The sequence below is a fragment of the Helianthus annuus genome, chromosome 17 (assembly GCF_002127325.2).
Source record: "Helianthus annuus cultivar XRQ/B chromosome 17, HanXRQr2.0-SUNRISE, whole genome shotgun sequence".
NCBI lineage: Eukaryota > Viridiplantae > Streptophyta > Magnoliopsida > Asterales > Asteraceae > Helianthus > Helianthus annuus.
Window position 1 is genome coordinate 94,920,926 of NC_035449.2, and position 16,897 is coordinate 94,937,822.

Sequence of the window (16,897 nt, forward strand, 5' to 3'; positions counted from 1 at the left end):
TTATGGATTGTTAATGATAAGGGTTTTTTGTGGTAACCATATAATTGGTTATGAAGACAATGCTGTTAGTTTTTTTGCTACATGATTATGTAACATGTAGATGTAAAGCTAAACTATTATCGGTTAGTAGAACAATCTATAAGTATATAAATGAATGTTAATCATCCTGTTTCTGTGTTGCATCAAACTAACGAAAACATTGAATTTAAAAAAATAACATGTAATAAACCATTGTCAATTTGTTTAGCAAATAAGATAATAAGAGTGGTAAACATACCTGATGGATAATACTAAGCAGAAGGATTGAGTTTCAAAGTAAATTATTTTAAACAATGAAACGGTAAATGGATGCAAACTTACTTGTTAGAAGGAATGAAAAGCAAAAAACACAAAACTAAAGTGAGCAGAAAAATGCCACTAAAACATTGAATAAAGAAAATGATTGATGACAAAAAGTTATACACACTTCTTCGATCATTTATAGAAAGTCGATAGACAAATTAGGCAAATTGTTGCTAAATTGTAGCACAAAATATAAGTACATAATTAATTGATACTAATTATGATTGCGTAAGTTTATAATGAAAGTTATTTGTTACTCTAAAAAGATTAGATTTTATAATTCTACAATTAAGCAATATATTTGATAAAATATTTTAAGAAATGTCCATAAGTTGAATAAAACCGAAATATCTAATAGTAAGAACCATAATAAGGTTTTCCATTAACCCAAAAACATATTATTTTAACAATGGAAAATTGCTAATTGTCATCATATACTTGATAAATAGTACGTTCACCATTTTCAATAACCACCATCTCCTCTATAACGTTTACATTTTCTTCACTTGCATGTTGATCATGAAGTCCATAAAGTTCAATGAGTTCACGCGGCCACAACTCCATCAAAACAGACGAAGAAATGAACAAACCTTGGTCTTGGAGCATTTCCTAAAAAAAATAGATTTCAAACATGTGAGTTTATTGAATAATGAAAGTTGGTAAAATAAGTCATTGTTGGTATTGTAAATAATATAACTCAATAAACATTACAAGATAATCTTCAACATAACAACCACGTTTAAAAGCAAATTCACGTGATGATAAACCATCACGCCATTGTTTAGAGACCAACTTGAATCGATGTATTGATTTCGTATCGATCCTTATTAAAATCTGGAAAAGTATCAAATGAAAAGGAAGCTCAACCATTGTGTTAAAACTAGTTACAAAAACAATAATTTGATTATGCTATATATAAGAGTAAAGAATTTCAAAATAGGAATTGATAATGTCAAAATGGGAATTTTCCATACGTAAGATACCTTCTAAATTTCAATTATGGAATTGATCACATATTGTTTTAATATATAGAATTTTTATTTGTTATTTTATTTAAATGATAGGTATGTATATATCTAATCATTAAGATTTAAAATGTATAATTAAAAAAGATAATAGTATATGGGTAATTATTAACACATTTAAATATTATACATAAATTAACGATATAGTGATATATTTTTAGTTTATTGTTATAAGTTATAAATCATTTACAAATCTATGAAAGTAACAGTAAGTATCTTGGTTAGCGTATTAGGGTTTGGGTGAATACAATAAATAAGAATAAAATCTTAATTTTATTATACATTTATTGATTAGAACCAAAAAAAAAAAGAAACCATTATTTTGGGTAATCATTACTATATAATCTTAAAATACACAATAAATATTTTCAATTTTTGTATGAAATCTTATTCAAAACTAATATATATATTTGTCCTTATCGGTAAATTCACATTATGCACCATGTAAGAAATTTATATCAAAGATCTTTTAACCTCTTTTTTATCATAAACACAAAATATACCAAAGGAAATGACAATGTCATAAACACTCACCAAAAAAACAATATCAATTATCAAGCAATAATAACCGTCAAAGTAATAAGTTTGTCTTCATAAAAAGCATAATAATTAAAAATACTAAAAATGCAAATCATGCAACACCATTTGTAGACCATACTTCAAAATCTTTATTTCTCAATTTTTGGGGTGATGAGGTCCAAGCTGACAGCATTGTTTATTTCAACATTCCCAGGACTGTTACGACGTTTAGTAGAAGAGCTATCAACAGCATCAACATCATAAACATCTTCCAGGTCATGGTTGTAAAAGTCGCTATGCGCTCCCTAGTCGGTAGACCGGGGAGTTGAGAGTACTCGGCATAGGCGGAGAGTACTCGGGGAGTACTCGGACATGTTAAATTATAAAGAAATTAGTTTTCGGAAATTAAATATACGTCTAATAACATATATTTACTAATATTTATAACAAAATACGTGAAAATGATATTCATTATTTAATTATTTAATATGATTGTCATATAAATTATGTTTTATTATTTTTTAAGTCAAACTCGGCCCGAATTGACCTACTAGATCCGATTTTGGCCGAGTTTGACCGCGTTTGATCGATTCCGAGTAATTAGGCGGAGTTAGAGAAAGTCGCCTCGGCAGCCTACCTTGTAGCGACTACTCGGGGAGTACTCGGCCTTGGAAACCTTGTTTTACAACCATGTTCCAGGTTACGTTTAATGTTTTCGAACTTCGTCGGATCTTGATCACTACCATCTATAGGATCTGGCGTAACGCTGTCACCCATCACAGATTGAGATTCCTGAAAATTTGTCAACCAAAAAATGCCTCAGTTTGATAAGATTATAATCATTGTACAGTTAAAAAATGTGTAGAACAACACAAGTAAAATACCTTCCCTAAACCTTTGACATTACCAACTGAATCGGACAAACATTGAACATTTGACTCAGACACGTCAGACTACAAAAATTCAGAACAGTTTCAATTTATGAATAAAGAAATCTAGTTATTAATAACTGAAATATTATTATGCTTGGAAGAAAATAACCTCATTAACTTTCCATTTTTTCTCCAGAGCAGAAAGTAGATCCTCATCGGAAGATAACATTGAAATTCCATAGTTTTCAACCTGGTTGGTAATGTTAAAATTGGAAATTTTGATTTGGAATGCAAACTTTTTGTTCAAAAACACATCAAACTCAGATGGAAGTGATTGAAACGATCCTTCGGTGGAAGTGTCAACCGTATAATGGGAAAGAAGTAGTAACATATATATAGATTGTTTAATAAAACATGAATAACCTTTATCAGAATGATAAATATTTGTACCTTCGAGTAGATATCTAGCAGTTCTTTCGAGGTTTTTTTCAAAAGCTTAATAGCTTCATAATCAAACAAAGTACAGGAAATGGTTCCAGTGGAATCCTGAACCCTCAGAGGTATCTTGTATCTATTATACGATAAAATGTTAATAATTGTTAAAAACGACATTTGAAAGTAATTGTAAAAATGTATAGATACCGATGAACAGGAACAATGTCAACAGCATCACAATCTGGGTTTATACACTCAAACGACTTGTCATCCAACACGTCAAAGCTGCCATCATCTCTTTCAACCAACTCAGATTTCTCTTCAATTTGCTTCTTACAAACATTGCATGATAAATAATACCAAGGCTTATCATTTGAAATAGCTATAACAGTACCAACAATGTAACCTTTTTCTCCTATTAAGTAGATAAAGATTATAGTTAGAGATAAATATGTAAAAAGGACATATAAGATACGTTAAGCATATATATTTTTGATGTACATACCACATCAATTGAAGCAATAAAACAGGTTAAAACAAAATCTTCAGCATTTAGAAACTCATCTTCTGTATTCAATATCACTTGTGAGCATGACTGTTTACTTGAAGATGGTTTAGATAACTCCTTCTCAAGATACCTATTAAAGTATAATATATTAATAAAAAATTGAAATAGTTTTAAAACGAATAATAAGTTATTAATGATATACCTGTCTTTGAATTCTTTGATCTCATTTATGAAGACACGACTTGCTTCAAACATGTTAGTCAGGCCAACTTTACCTGATTATAACACACATTTATTTCCAATGACACGTAAAAAATAATCGTTTGAGCATTGTAAAAACTAATATAGATAATTAAAAGACATTGTTAGAATACCATGTCATAAAATATAGTTAATACCTTGATATATGTTAACTGTTCCAAAATGGACAAGTATAACCACATGAGCAGGTCGGTTTTTGTCATTCATGTAGTTTGACAAAGTGATTGCATAATTTTCCCACAACGTTACACTAATCTTCTGATCACTGCAAATTTACAAAGTCACTGAATTATTTAATAGCAAAAGAATATATTAATACATATAGTGACTTAAAAACATATATATTGACTTGTTGTTTATAGCATTATTACTCGAGATCCTTTAAGGTAATGCTCATTCGTTTTGTTTTAGATCCATCCTTCCTATTTGCATCTTCAATAGGATATGAGACAACCAAATAACCGATGAAATCTGTATATTAAAATAGTATGATAAAATATAAACAACTGATCAAAATTAAAAATAAAAAAAATAAAAATTTTAAAGTAGTTACCTATTGGTGTATTCACTTCAATTTTTTTACTCAACACAGATTTAAAATCAGTGAATTTAAATAAGTACCGAGGACCAGACCAGTTATCAGTTTTCAGAACAGACGTGAAAGCATAAAAAGATAGCTTCTGATCTTTTCCGGTAACCTTAATCTTGGTTGTATCTTTGGCTAGAGATGGTTTATGAATCAATAAACAGTCATCAACTACCAAAAACTTAAGGAACCGTTTGAAAAGCTTATGTAAACAGCTACATTGAATGAAGGCACCCTGAAATATAAATTATAGATAACGAATTCTATAACATGAACACGTATAACTATTGATAAAAAAAGGATATTAATAATTATATAAAAACTTTAAAAAATGTTACCTCTTCATCCATTAACAACATGTCAACACGATAGATCTGGTTATCATAACCATTCATTTTTTTATCCCACATAGATATGATCTTAGCTTTGATGGTATAGTTGGTGGAATGAGCATTAAGTGACCTGAACATAGTAATCTGATTGTTCTCCATTTCACTGGTACAGAAAGATAGTTTTAGTAATTGATTCTCATTCTGATCTATATAAGAATGAAGAAAATAATTCAAAACAGGGAAAATGGTTTAACCTCAGATTTCGAAAACCACAGCACGAGAAAGAAAAACAATTTGAACGTGGAGTGAAAGTCTTTAACTTCTGGTCTTATTTATACAATAAAAAATGAGAAAATTATGGAATAACTGGAACATATTTTTGGAAGTTATAAATCATTTGCAAAAATATAAATTTAAGAGATAGTAATTTCGGTAAGGGTTTTAATTTCCTAATCTGTTACTATTGTTTTGCTATTAAAACTAATAAATTTAAAAAAAAAACATATTTAGACTTACCTAAAGAATCCGTTTTTTATAAACAATGTATACATTTTTTAGGATGTTGCACATAAAGAAATTTTAATAGTACAATTTACTCATATCATAGGTAAAACAAAATTCTATCTAGAGAGAGTTTGAAAAACGTCACCTGTACACTATGACATTTGATCATTTAAGCCAAAACCAATTACGGATACATGAGGCAAAATCTGAGGATGAAATGTAAAGACAAACAATGTTAGTAATCTAAGTAAAGACAGACGAATCATTGATTTACAAATATACGTGCATCCATGAACAAAAATCAGATGAAGAAAATTGAAAACAAATACAAATTAAACAGAATTAACGAAATAATAACAGAGATGAAACGACATAATTACTCTTTTGCAATTGTTATTAACATAAAAACAGACAGATTCGTTGGATTATAAAAAATTTCATTGATAATACCAAGTAAACCACATAGTAATTATAAATTTTAAAAAAGATTGATAGTAAATGATTGCAAATTGCGTATCTGTAACTTCTTAAACTATCCTTTAACTTCCGATGCTGAATCCGAACATTAATCTTCGACTGAGAAGAGCAGGGCTGGGAAGAAGATGAAACGATTTAGGGTTTGTAATTGGGAGATTGAATAATTTACGGAATTTAGGTAACTTATATACCCGGGTCGAAATAAATGCCATGGGCAAACAAATCTGGATCCCGTGCGTGAAACATAGACATCCCACACTTTTCCCGCCAAAAATCACAAATGGTTGCATCATAAAGGGACACGTGTCCCAGACTTTATTCATATATTATATATATAGATATTAAATAATAAAACAACATATTTTTAAAAACCTCATATAAGTTGAATAAATGTAACTTTAAATATTGAATGATAATAAATTATATCTTTAAAACCTCGTGTATTGTATGGATTGAATAAATGTAATTTTATATACCAAATAATAGAAAACTTATATCTTAAAAATCACGTGTGTTACACAGGTTGAAAAAAATGTAATTTTGTATTCTAAATAATAAAAAAATATCTTTAAAAATCCTCATGTATTACACGGTTTCAATAAATCTAATCTTATATATCAAATTATTTTAAAAGTTATATACCATTTTATTTATATATTATGTAATAAAATCAATATATTTTTTAATAATAAAAATAAAAATCTATTTTAATTAATAAAAAACTCCAAATAATGACACATGGCATTCTCTCATTCAACCTCATAAATTTTATTTATATTTGTTTAATAAATTTCTTTTAATATTAATATTAATTAATAACCAATATATAGATATCACTTATTTTTATTTTTATCATTATCTTTATCTAAAATTAATAAATAACTTCAATTTTGCAATTTAGACCCTTTGTTTTTTTACTTTTAACCCAAAGTTTTTCATCTTTTGTAATTTAATCTCAACTCTTTTTTATTTTCAATTTTTGTCCACAATACTTTTCATCTTTTCCAAGTTTTCCGTTTCATTCTAAATTTTGTGAGTTAACGCACCGCAACGTGCGTGTGTGGTTCAACATTTTTTCGTATATTTTTTTCCGTTTGACTGGTCCATCGCTTCACATTTATTTTTCTGCGTTTGACAAGTTCGTCCAACACGCGGGTCCTGGATGGACTTAGTTATTTTTTTCTATGTTTTACGTTTCGGTTTAATTTCTCAGCAACAAGCGTGCGTGATTCAAAGATTTTACGTCTGCTTTTTGCTCGGCATTATTTTTTTCCCGTTTTTATTTACTTTGTTTTTACGAGATTTTTCGGTGTTGGTGATCACTGACAATGGTATAGCATTGCTACTACTTAACAAAGCTTTTATTACGACCACTGCAACGCAGGGGCCTAATACTAGTAAATAATATATCAATACAAAGTTATATCTTAAAACCTCTGTGTATTACACAGTTTGTAATTTTATATCAAATTATCATTTGCAAGTTACATACAATTTGATTTATAAATTATGTAATAAAATCGATATAATTTTTTTAATAATGAAAAAAATAAATAATATATTAATACAAAGTTATATTTTTAAAAACCTGTCTATTACACGGTTTGAATAAATCTAATTTTATATATCAAATTATTATTTGCAATTTATATACAATTCGATTTATAAATTATGTAATAAAATCGATATAATTTTTTTAATAATGAAAAAAATAAATTTTAAATTTAAACTAAATAACAATTATCTATAATTTAGTATGGGAGTTATATATAAGAGATTAAACTAAATAATAATTATCAATAATTAAGGATGAGATAAAAAACAATTATCTATAGTTTAGTATGAGATTATCTAAAATTAAAGTTAGATAGCCTAATATGATGACAAGTAGAGATGGGAAAATCGGGTTTTTAGTATACCCGGAACCGGTTCCAACCCGTACTTGATTCTTGACTGAGTTTGACTGGACTCGATTCTTCTAGTACTCGAGTCCGGTTAGTACCCGGTTTCAAACCACAATTACCGGAATGTTCATAACCGATTCAGGTATTTTGTAACCGGTTCCTCCGGGTATCTTCCCAGAAAAGCTGCAAAAAGCTTGCCGGAATCGATTCCTAACGGCTTTATATCCGTTGGAATCGATTAATTGCCATTAAAATTTTGAAACCGGTTTCTATTATATATAAGAACATCACCTTCAACCAAAACTTAATCCCTTTCAAATCAGTTTCACCCTACAAGTTACAACTAAAATCGGTTATGGCATGCAACGACGAAATGGTAATGGTTTTAGAAACCAAAAGAAACCCCCAAGTTTGGAAGCACTTTGATCTGTGCCTGATGTCTGATAGCCATGAAATGGCACGATGCAAAGGTTGTGGGAAGTTCATGAAGGCTACAGTGAACTCGACCCTCAAAAAACACACCGACTGTTATTGTCCGGTGACAAAGGCTGCGGCGAAGAAAAGTGAAGGCGGCGAATCATCCGGAACCGGCTCTTCGAAGGTTTAGTGTGTTTATGTGATGTTAGTTTGGTTGTGTTTAGGTATAATGTTTGGGTTTAATGTTTGGTTGTGGACTTGTGATGTTTATGGTTGTGGACTTGTGATGTACTTGGTTTCATGTAGATCCTGCCGGTTCTTTGTTGTTGTGATGTTTGGGTTTAACTTTTAATGTAATTTGGTTTCATTTAGATCCTGTCGGTTCTTTGTGTTTATAGCGAAAACGATTCCGGGTAGGACCCTATTTTTTTTTACAAATTGTGGAACCTGGTACGAACCTACGGGTTTTTTGAACCCGGAATCAGTTCTTCTAAACATCAAGTAGGAACTAGAACCGGTTCCAGGTAGGTTCTACCGGGTCGGGTTTGAAACCGGATATTATGCCCATCTCTAATGACAAGTGTACCTTTAACGATTTCTTTTATTATATAGTATAGACAGATATGGTAAAAGAAAAAGAATTATACTTATATACGTGTAAGATACGTTTCGAATAACTAAACACAGAGACGGGGATGACTAAACAATCACATATCACGCAACAGATGATGCAGTCTAATTACGAAAACATAAATAACTAAGCAACATATTAGTCTCACAAACACAGAAAGGAGATGGCATCAGATGTGGAGTAGAGAGACGTTCTCGAACAGCTTCTGGGAGCATCTGGTAAAGGGCAAAGGAAGGAACGTCTAATGGTTTTACATGAACAAAGTAAGTACTAAGGTCAGATCACCATAACAAAGCCACCACGTGTTTGCCATGACATTCGAACATTCACCATATTATTCGACAGTCAAGGGTCATCCATCATTTTAAACAATAAAAGAAACAAAATCTTCATCTTAGTAGTCTCAAATAGGAGGTTTTTAGAAATGTTGTGTTTTACTTCTTTTCCAGGCTCATTTCCTGAAGGTTGAGCAGCAGATTATCAGCATTCAACATGACTTTGTTTGACGAATTGGCCATCGTGGCTGCGATTTCTCGAGCCGCTTCAATTTTCCTCAGCGTTATAAATGCCGGATTGTTGGCAATTGCTTGCCCAATCAGTTGCGCACTCTTTGCTTCTCCCTGTCATTTACCCCGTGTTGTGTTAGTTATATAATAATAATAATAAGCAAATAGCTAAACTTTGTCGACACCAGCCCAGCTTTTCACTTTACTAGTTCTATAAAATAGGGGTGTGTTAGTGTCCGGTCTGGTCTGGTCTGGCTGGTTTTAGTTTTCAAAGAACGATACGATTCTGAGAAACGACAAACCAATTCGGACAGGTTGTGGGTCAGCTAAACCTGTCGGTTTTAGCGGTTTGGTGGTTCCTTGTGGTGGTAATGTGGTATGACAGTTTGAACCGATTATTTAAAAGTCAAAAGTCGTTAGTTGGATTAACTTTTAAAATTACTTTGGCCCGTGACAGAACCAGTTTACCGCCTCTAGTATAGTTAGATTTACAAGTACCAGTCAAACATGCAAAAGCGTTACCTGTGCTCTGATGATAGCACTTCTCTTGTCCTGCTCAGCCTTTTCTACAACAAACTTGGCCCGCTCAGCTTCCTGTGCAGCAACTTGCTTTGCTTCAATCGCAGCAGTAAACTCCCTCCCAAAAGTAAGACTTGTGATGGACACGTCATCAAGTGCAATGTTGAAATTGGCAGCCCTATCCGTTAGTATTTTCCTTATCTCCCTACTAACAGCCTACACAGCATGTTTTCATATAGATAGTTGGATACTGTCACTTAAAAATAACATTCTTTGTTTTTCATATAAAAAACAAACTTCCAAAACACAACTGTCAAAAATATAATACGTAAACTGCACAACCACAAATACCTCTCTTTGGGTAATAAGCTGGCTAGCATTATACTGCGCAACCACAGCTTTCAATGTTTCATGAATGATTGAAGGCAGGACTCTCTCATTATAGTTCTCACCAAGAGTTCGATAAACAGTAGGTAGTTCATCAGCAACAGGTCGAGTGAGAACTCGAAGACCAATTTTCACCTGATTCAGAAAGTGAATGAACAACATGTATAATTTATAATAAAGTTAACGAAATTGATTCAGTCATGGATACATGGTAATTAGAGGTAAGAGAGGGGTACCATTTGCAAATCACGGCTACCAGAAGTGCTCTCTACAAGATGGGGTCGTGCACGAACATCATAGATGACGGGCCTTTCAAACCAGGGGATCATGATGTGTGTCCCTTCTGGGTAGACCTATATTTATGAGCATTCATTCAGCACAATACTAGTAGCCTTTAAAATTCAAGTATCAGCATCTATATTGCATTCTGAAGGTACACAAAACTGACAAATGTCAAATGGTATACAAATAATATCACCAGAAATAAACGTGTTCCCCTTTTAAGAACCCATCAACAGAACATCAAGGTTATACCTATTGAGCCTTGATATTTCTAGCTTGAATTTGATTTAGGCCGAAATGATGAACTTTATCATCTTGCAATGAACACGCACCATCTAATCTATTTTCTACAATCTGTTAGCCTTGTGTATCTTATGATGTATTTACTTACTATATATTGATGAATGATAAATGTTCGATTCCATTTAATCTAATATCTTAATAATGACAGCTAATCAATACAATGTCTCATTAAGATATGAAGCCATGCATTTCTTACATTGATAATAACTATTTGCAATGTTACGTAAACACCAAACATAAATAGCTACTGCACAAAACTTTATTATAATCCTCAACATTAAAAAAATAAGCAACTTATTTGAATATAATGAATACTTGATGATGTGAAAGGTGACGTGTCTTCAAGGAAAAAACATTTTTTAATTTTGTAAAAAATTAACACGGCCGCACTAAACTGTTAAGAAATACAGGTGTGAGTCATTAAAGGCGGGCAGACCATTAAAATGCGTAAACATTGAAACAATGTTAAGATGTTTGAATGAATAAGCAACATGACAATCTGTCGGTTCACTATGAGCCACATTGGCGTAGCTTTCAAGGGGCCGGGAGGGGCACCCGACCCCCCGAACTTTTCGCTTAGTAGTGTTATGTATATACGTTTCATGTAGAATTTTTAAGTATGTACGTTTTCGACCCCCCAGTTTTATAATTTTTTTTTACTTATATAGAATTTTTAGGTTCGGTGACTTCCGACCCCCCGGTGAAAATTTTCAAGCTTCGCCACTGATGAGCCAGACTAACGAGGCCTAAGTTCCATATAAAATAATATAACATATTAAAGTCCACTCAATGTTTTAAAAACCGGTAAATACCGGCCGGTTATACCGGTATTACCGTTTCCAGATGTAAATCCGGTACGAAACACCCCGGTAAATAAGTGAAACGGCATAAGGTTTGTACCGGCGGTAAAATCCGGTATACCGGTTCGAAACGTAATACCGGTACCGGCACAAGGTTATTTTAGTTTGAGTTGATACTTATTTTCAACATATATGTTACTTATCTTATGTAATTTTTATATATTATGATTATTCGTAACTAAAAGTTCTTATTTAATATTGTATGAAACGAAAATAGTTGATGTATTCAACACTCAAATGGCTTAAACATATCATACACTTTCATTTAAAAGAGCTTGTTGGAAAATTGAATGATTTTGATTATCTTTTAGATTATTTTTTATTATCGATTTATTTTTGGATCATCTTTTAATACGTAATCATTATTTTTGGATTCACTTTTGAGTTAATGTTATAATTTATAAAGTTATAGAGTTAGCTAGTCAATCCGGTTGAACCGCTCGGTAGAACCTGGTTCAACCGGTTGAACCATTTTTTAGCCTAATCCGGTTTGATCTAAAAACCGGTTTTTAAAACATTGAGTCCACTGCTCATCTTATGAGGGGGTCTATAATATAATATGAGCAAAAGAGCAGGGAAAAAACAAAAAAAAAAAAAAAAACATGGATGACACCAATCATCTTAAAAAAGATGTTTGCATTTTAGATTTGTAAATATGATAGTAAAACTAGCATACATACATAAATACATATGTATGTATGTATGTATAAACAAGCACAATAACATTAAATAAACCTTGTCTTTAACACCAACTATACGATTGAAGACAATAGCACGATGCCCTCCCTCAACATTGTACAAACTGTTACCAGCTGCATACAACCCAATACCAAGAATGGCTCCAAACTTTATCAATGCTGAAGCTCCACGGGCATCAGGCATCTTGGGTACCTTCATGTTGTTCAGATTCATCTTCCCTGCCATTATAATCCCTGACACATCACCATATCAGTTCAGCATGTTGATATTGTGATCATCATTATATATAGCAAACCAACATATATTTTGAATAAATCTGTTAAAAGATACCAGAGGTCAAGCAATGACACATTTCATATCATGTAAACCACATAATCACATACAGCTTACTATATCTTAATGAATAAATAGATATCGTCCACATTCTCAGGTAGTTGTGTTCAATACTCGGTTACAAACTCAGGAACCGAGACAAACCATTTAAAACCAAACTAAATCAGTTATTCGTTTTCAGTTTTTAGGAATTAAATTCGGTTAAACCGAGAAAACCGAATTCATACATATTGGGACATAGATTTTTCCTATTTGTACCGCCCATTATAAAACCGAGCAAACCGGACTGATGAGCCCATAACCGACCTGACAAACAATCATCTTATTAAAATTCAGTTTTAAGTTTAACACCGAAAACGAAACCAAATTCAAATTCTATTTTCAGTGTGGCTTTTTATCATTTTGAACTTAGTTCCCTTTTCGGTTTGACCGAAAAATAATCAAAACCAAGGAACCCAAACCACTAAACACCCCTAAAATCTCAGGTCAAAATCCAAGTTACATTCAACTTCAACACAAGTTGAAGAAGCTAGCAAAACATACTACACTTGACATCAAATTCTATAAGTTGAAAACAACTAGTGTTAGATTTAACAGAAGAAAAACACATCAAATACAATTCCTCAATCTTAAACGCAACAGATTTAACCTACAAAAGTAACCAAACGGTATGTAAAACATGACATCATCATCGCCAAAACACAAGCTGTGAGACAACACGTTCTCTAGAAAATTCACACTTAAAAAAGAAGATTCACAAATCTCGAAAGCGATCCGTAACTTATGCGCTAAAATCACGAATCAAATACACACGACACAAAACTTTTAACGAAAACCGAAGACATGGTAACAGATCAACAATAGATAAGGCAGATTTCAGAACAACTAATTCATACAAACAATATAAATGCGATAACATAGATGCTGAACGAGTATCAGGGTTTCGAGATCAAGCAAATATGTAGAGAAGCGTACCTTAGCCGAGGAATCAGTGTGTGGAAAAAGGGGGCTGCGAATGATCGGAAGAAAATTAGGGCTTTAACGGGGGTTGAGGGTTTTGGGGTGATGTCACTCACGGGTAAAGTGTTATCCAAGCCATTTTTTTGTTTTCATTTTCTACACCAAACTTTTCATATTCAGATTTGTTTTCATTGGGTTTTCAATGTTTCTATTTAGGTTACTTTCAAACTCCTAGTAGATGCTTATGTGGTGTTTGGTATGTAAAAGAATGAGAAACGGAATAGAAGAGTCAACTATTACGAGAGAATGGAAAAATGAGTTTAGTTGGTCAAGTCACTTTCTTGTTTTTTTTTTTTTCCATTTCCTCTCTCATCCTTCATCACAATCACCAGCCACCACTGCTACCGACCATTGGCATTGCCGGCCACCACCACCCACCGCCAATTATACTCCTTCATACCTGCCTGACCACCAAACAACACAAAGTAAAGATTCATTTCATTCTAACATGATAATCAAACAAGACAATAGAATGGTAATGATCCATCAAGACACTATGGTATCGTTTGGTACGAAGGAATGAGAGGTGGAATGAAATGGACTATTACAAGGGAATGAAGAAAAGAATGTTTGGTTGGTCGATAGAATGGAATCGCTCATTCCAAAATACATTTCATTCCCTTAAAATCATTCCATCCACCCCCTGTTTGTTTTCCATTTCATTCCCTCTTCAGCCTTCATTAACAACCCTACAACCCACCACCATTGCCACCACCTACCACCGTTGCCACCGCCACCCGCCATTGTGGCCACCCGATGCTGTCACCCACCTCCGCCGCCACCCGCCGTCGTCGTCACCGCTACCACTGCCAACGCCGTCGGATCCAACCACCACCACGCCCACTGCCGCCACCCATCAATGACACCACCATCGCTGCCACCGCAACCATTGTCGCCACCACCGCCACCAGCCGCCACCCACCTCTATCCCCGCCATCGTCGCCGCTGCTACCTTCGATCACTACCGCCCCCCACCTCCACCACCGCTACCCACCTCAACTACCGCCGCCGCTACCACTTCTGACCACCACCGCCACCGCCACCGCCACCACCATCACCATCACCACCACCACCACCCACCTCTGCCGTCACCCACTACCACCGCCGCTGGCACAACTCGCCGCCGAAACCGCCCACCACCACCACCCACTGCCACCGCTTCAACTGCCACCTATCACCACCCACCATCAGCGCATACCCCTAACCACCACCCACCACTGACCACCTCCACCCGATTATATTCCTTCGTTTTTTCTTGCCTACCAAACAACAAGAAGTAATGATTCATTGCATTCTCACATCGTAACCAAACAAGACATGGAATGTTAATGATTAATTCCATTACCTCCTTTATTCCATTACCTCGTCCATTCCATTCCCCCGTCAATTTTATTACCCCATACCAAACAGACCATATGAGTTACGACACCATCAAGCACAATTTCTAAACAACACCGTGAAGCACAAACCACGACACCGACACCAGCAGGGGTCAGTGTAAAGATCGTTGGAAATCAGGCCTTTGATCGAACAAAGAAACACGTGATATGAACAAACCCGTTCGACTCTTTACCAAAAAAAAAACCTGTTCGACTCTTTTATTTATTTTTAATGAAAAGCACACGAATTACAATAGACCTAACATCTATTTATACTAAATTCATTCTAGCCCTAACCCTTCTCGAACTATATTTTAAATAACAAAATAACTAATTAGATAATCCTATCTAATAAACTAACAATTTTCCCTAATAAAATATTAGAGACTCGATAAATAATTTTAAGAAGGATTATCTATAACCGTCATGATCCTTATCTCCTTAGTTCAAGGATAATCTCTTTGTTCTCCCCCAATCTTGAATTGGACTCGTTTCTTCACATTTGCACCATCGATGTCACACCCCAACCCGCAGCAGAATAGGTGGTTGGGGCATGATTGATTGCTCATAGCTTATGACAAAACAATTAAAAATTGAAATATTATAAATGATTAAATTTATCAATGTCATAATACATATAACAATCCATAACATCACACAAACTGGTATATTTCTCTAAGGCACCATCCTTAAGTGTCATCATCCACTCTTTGAACCTGTTCACCTATATCATGTGTAAAAATATTTTTTGGGTCAACGTAAGTTGGTGAGGAAATCTAAAAGTTTCGCTAAAACGTTTTTTGTTTAAAATAATTAACTTTTGTCATATAAGTCAACGGTAATTAAATGCCTAAAATGCACACATAAAATAACCAAATGAACCATAACAATTAACCAACTGAACCACAACAATAACCAACCATGAATATGTAAACTGTTGTAAATGTATTGAACTTTGAATATGAGACTCAAGCCCACCAGCGAGTGAATCTAAATGTGGTAGCGGTACTAATTATTAGAAAATATTGATTATCACAATTTTTAAATGACCAGAGTTATGATCATTTCATTGACATATCAACAGGAATCAACTTTGGTCAACATTCATCAAACTATGATTTTATAGCTAATGATAATAGTCATAATCAATATAATCTGTCATTTGGTTTTGATGATCTTAAGTACATTGATCTTGAGGAAATGGATATTTTGCCCCAGGTAGCTCTACTAAGTGTAAGAGCAAACAATTTTTATAAGAAAATTGGTAGAAGCTATCCAGGACTAAATAGGAGAGCTAAGGTGGGGGTTGGACAAATCCAAGATAAAGTGTTTTAAATGTAATCAACTAGGTAATTTTGCTAGGGAATGTAAGAGTCAAAGCTCTACTCTAGTTATTACATATCCAAATCAAAGACCTCAAGCTGTTAACCAAACACACTATAACAACCCTCAAAAACACCCTAAATCACTCCGTAATCGCAAAACCGGACCCGTGTAACGTTATTTTTATTAAAAATTAAATAAAATAAGTTTTTACTGCCTGTGGCGGCCCGCGACGGACACACCCCTTGTGTGTCGCGGGGCGCGACGGCCATTACTTGTCGGACACTGCATGGTGACACGTGTCACCTATCGTGTCGAGTCTACTGCGTGATCAGGCAAACCTAAACCCTAGCTACAAGGGGGTGGCGGCCCGTGACGGGCGACCCCTATGGGTGTCGTGGGGCGTGACAAGCTCCAGAAACTTGTATAAATTGAGCAGTCGTGCCCCAGTCCCATCTCACTCACATCTCTTT

The 16,897-nt window shown here is 33.7% G+C and overlaps 2 protein-coding genes across 3 annotated transcripts; both read right to left on the reverse strand.

Moving 5' to 3' along the window:
* Positions 1-157: 157 nt before the first annotated feature.
* LOC110924494 (replication protein A 70 kDa DNA-binding subunit C-like) lies at positions 158-5,039 on the reverse strand. Its single transcript, XM_035986281.1, has 15 exons — positions 4,887-5,039; positions 4,516-4,783; positions 4,334-4,433; positions 4,100-4,227; positions 3,904-3,976; positions 3,699-3,831; positions 3,588-3,608; positions 3,401-3,525; positions 3,209-3,329; positions 2,928-3,008; positions 2,771-2,839; positions 2,563-2,678; positions 1,902-1,956; positions 781-951; positions 158-187 (listed from the first exon to the last, which is right to left on the reverse strand). Exons 1-15 carry the CDS (start codon positions 5,037-5,039, stop codon positions 158-160), a joined length of 1,644 nt encoding a protein of 547 aa, XP_035842174.1.
* Positions 5,040-8,868: 3,829 nt separating this feature from the next.
* On the reverse strand, positions 8,869-13,894 carry LOC110923493 (prohibitin-1, mitochondrial). 2 transcript variants are annotated; one of them, XM_022167575.2, is made up of 6 exons: positions 13,678-13,894; positions 12,406-12,602; positions 10,462-10,578; positions 10,190-10,360; positions 9,842-10,054; positions 8,869-9,433 (listed from the first exon to the last, which is right to left on the reverse strand). In XM_022167575.2, exons 2-6 carry the CDS (start codon positions 12,592-12,594, stop codon positions 9,248-9,250), a joined length of 876 nt encoding a protein of 291 aa, XP_022023267.1. In that variant the 5' UTR covers positions 12,595-12,602; positions 13,678-13,894; the 3' UTR covers positions 8,869-9,247. The 2 variants fall into 2 exon arrangements, with proteins under 2 accessions (XP_022023267.1, XP_022023268.1); XM_022167576.2 differs by having other exon boundaries at positions 12,406-12,587; positions 13,678-13,888.
* Positions 13,895-16,897: the final 3,003 nt, after the last annotated feature.